Source organism: Triticum dicoccoides, chromosome 1B (genome assembly GCF_002162155.2).
Source record: "Triticum dicoccoides isolate Atlit2015 ecotype Zavitan chromosome 1B, WEW_v2.0, whole genome shotgun sequence".
Lineage (NCBI taxonomy): Eukaryota > Viridiplantae > Streptophyta > Magnoliopsida > Poales > Poaceae > Triticum > Triticum dicoccoides.
Genome location: NC_041381.1, coordinates 540,836,834 through 540,839,810, shown reverse-complemented (window position 1 = coordinate 540,839,810; position 2,977 = coordinate 540,836,834). Strand labels below are relative to the sequence as shown.

At 44.5% G+C, this 2,977-nt stretch overlaps 1 protein-coding gene across 1 annotated transcript; it reads right to left on the bottom strand.

The window, feature by feature from the left end:
* Positions 1–627: 627 nt before the first annotated feature.
* Positions 628–1,533, bottom strand: LOC119350568 (histone H4-like). The gene is made up of 2 exons (XM_037618331.1): positions 1,518–1,533; positions 628–1,282 (listed from the first exon to the last, which is right to left on the bottom strand). The coding sequence occupies exons 1-2, from the start codon at positions 1,531–1,533 to the stop codon at positions 732–734; spliced, it is 567 nt and encodes a 188-aa protein (XP_037474228.1). The 3' UTR covers positions 628–731.
* Between the last annotated feature and the right edge of the window lie 1,444 nt (positions 1,534–2,977).

The window sequence follows — 2,977 nt, the reverse complement described above, 5'->3', positions numbered from 1 at the left end:
ATCCATCCGCCTCCGAAAAAGCACCATCGACCGACAGTGCGGTTATTGCTCGCTACTTGACACCTCCCCTCATGATTGAAAAATAAACCTACTAATACAGGCTTTTGCTGGCTCTGGCCCTGGCTCTAACGCACTGCTGTAAGGGCATCAAGTAAGCAACTGATGTTCCCAGGTTTGAAGATGAAGTAAACTCTCTTATTCTAGAACATCACAGTGGTATATGCTGATAAGCTAGTAAGAAATGGTATTGCTGCTAATGTTTCAACATACCACTGTGAACATTTCCACAGTCACAGAAAATAAGAAGAAATATAGCAAATGGTCTTTCCTGGTTACTGACACGGACTACATGATTCAGTCATTAGTTCACGTCGCAGACCCGTTCAAGAATGGCAAATCTACAATGTCTGAGATGCAGACTGAACTCGGGAAATTTCATTCTGTACTTCAGTACTATCAACCAAATCTTGCAAAGGAACAACCGACACACCACAATTGCAACGGCGCAGCAGTAAAAATCACAACAAAACCACAGCCACAATATTTGCGTAGACACAAGATTGGATTCAAACTTCAGGTGCGACCAGCTTCGTTTCACGATACATCTAATCCTACTTAGAAACATCGGAGATAAACATGGGGAATTCATTTCAGCTAAGTTTTCTCGACAGCAAGACTCCTGCGCACAGGCGGATAAGCACATCGGAATTTGGAGGGGGGCGAGGACGAGCCTAGCCGCCGAAGCCGTAGAGGGTGCGTCCCTGGCGCTTGAGGGCGTAGACGACGTCCATGGCGGTGACGGTCTTGCGGCGGGCGTGCTCGGTGTAGGTGACGGCGTCGCGGATGACGTTCTCGAGGAAGATCTTGAGAACGCCGCGGGTCTCCTCGTAGATGAGGCCGGAGATGCGCTTCACGCCGCCCCGCCTGGCGAGGCGCCGGATCGCCGGCTTGGTGATGCCCTGGATGTTGTCGCGCAGCACCTTCCTGTGCCGCTTGGCGCCGCCCTTGCCGAGCCCCTTGCCTCCCTTGCCGCGGCCGGACATGGCTGACGAACTAGCCTTGGTTCGAGCTGCGAGTGGATGGAGGTGGAGGAGCGGTGGTGATTGCTGTGGTGATTTGCAGGAAGGGGATGGGGATTTTAACGGGGACGAGAGGTGGGAGGAGGCGTGTTCCTGCCGTTCGATGCGGATACAGTGGACGGTCAAGATGGGGATCCGGGGGAGAGGTGCCGCGGATCGATGATCTGGCGGGAGGCGCCGATTCCTGGAGTGGCGGGGCGCGTCTGAAATTGAGGCGCCAGCTCGAAATTTTCAGGGTGTTTTTTTTGCGGGTGTTGGGTGACTGGTCGCAGGGTTCTGCGTTTCCACCTTTATACGTATTTTGCGAATTCAAATTTTGCTGTGATTTGTATGGTATATTAGCGGAAGGCATGCATGACCAGGAACGACAACTGGTGATATTGAACGTGAGTTGGGAACAATTTCAGTACCCAACTTCGGTTCATCTTTCCATCGTACCATCAAATATCTCCATTGTACCATCTTTCTCAGTCAAATTCAAATGGACTTAACATGTTAAAAAAATGTTGAAAACTATGTGAAGATTAGAACTTTTCCATTGGTCTGATAAAAAAATGAATTTTCCATTGGTTGGCGCTTACAAATAGCATATTGATTAAGAGCATCTTTAACAACAACCCTGTAATTTGATGACAAAAACTGTTTTTGCGGATGGAGATATAGGTTTTAAGTATCAAGAAAATATTCTGCTTTTCCAGCAGACCAAAAGTTGGTGATCAAAAATTTGAAAAGCAAATCAAACATGAACATAAATACATAGTTCATTGCACAAATTTCGACTCTAGCATGAAATGTTGAACATTATTAACGATAAAACAACATAAATTAAGCTATAACACTATGTTGGGATAAATTAAGAGCTAGTTGCAATCCTTGTGGCGATGTTGGTTGTCGTCGGAGGGGTCGACCTCGGGGTCATTGCCGGTAGACCGGAGTGGGCTTTATCCGGAGTCTCTTACCCGAGGTCCCCGGAGTCATCCGAGAGCTGGCACTGGTACAGTTAACTCATGTACGAACGGTTTTTAACCTCTTTCCATGATGCGGTTTTAAGCCGTCGCCCTGCCTGTGTGGGCGACTACGTTGCACCGATACGGCGATACCGATACGGCGATACGTGACAGCAATTTCTAGAAACAACAATATGCGATACGCCAAGTATATGTATGTGTGTGTGTGTGTCTATATATATATATATATATATATATATATATATATATATATATATATATATATACATAAACACTATTCTGATCACAACCTGAACTGCCTGAGTAATGCGCCTGACCTTCTCTGTGAACTAGGTTGAACTTCCCGCAACATTACCCAAATAGGCTTGCTATATATCGTTGGAAAGCTATGGACAGCAATATCATGATTCAACTTAAATTTTTGGCAAAATATAAGCGGTTTAAGAGCAATTTTAAAAACCGTTTTTTCTTCGCACAAAAAACGTGAATCGTATTTTCAATCGCATTTCTAAACCGTTTATTGGAATGAGGCATATAATATGGCGTTGGAAAACTGCTGCAAAACCGCTCCTTCCACATGTTGAAAGTTTTTTCTAATTCCCTATGGTTAAAGAGTAATTTGAAAAAACATAAAATTTTGTAAACCGAACAGCTGAGTTCGTTTTTTCGATGTCATTTCTAAACGGCTAATCCAATGGAGGCATATGCTATGGCGTTGGAAAGCTTATAAAAATGCGCTACTTTTTCATCTGGAAAGTTGTTTTCTAATTTTAAATGGTTTAAGAGTAATTTAGAAATTGGTCCAAGTCCTACCGAGTTCATAGTTTCGAGCTAATTTTTTAACCGTGCGTCCGAATGCAGCAAATGATATGGCACTGGAAAGCTTGAACAAATGCGGAACTTTTTGGTATGTATTGTTTCTCCCAATTC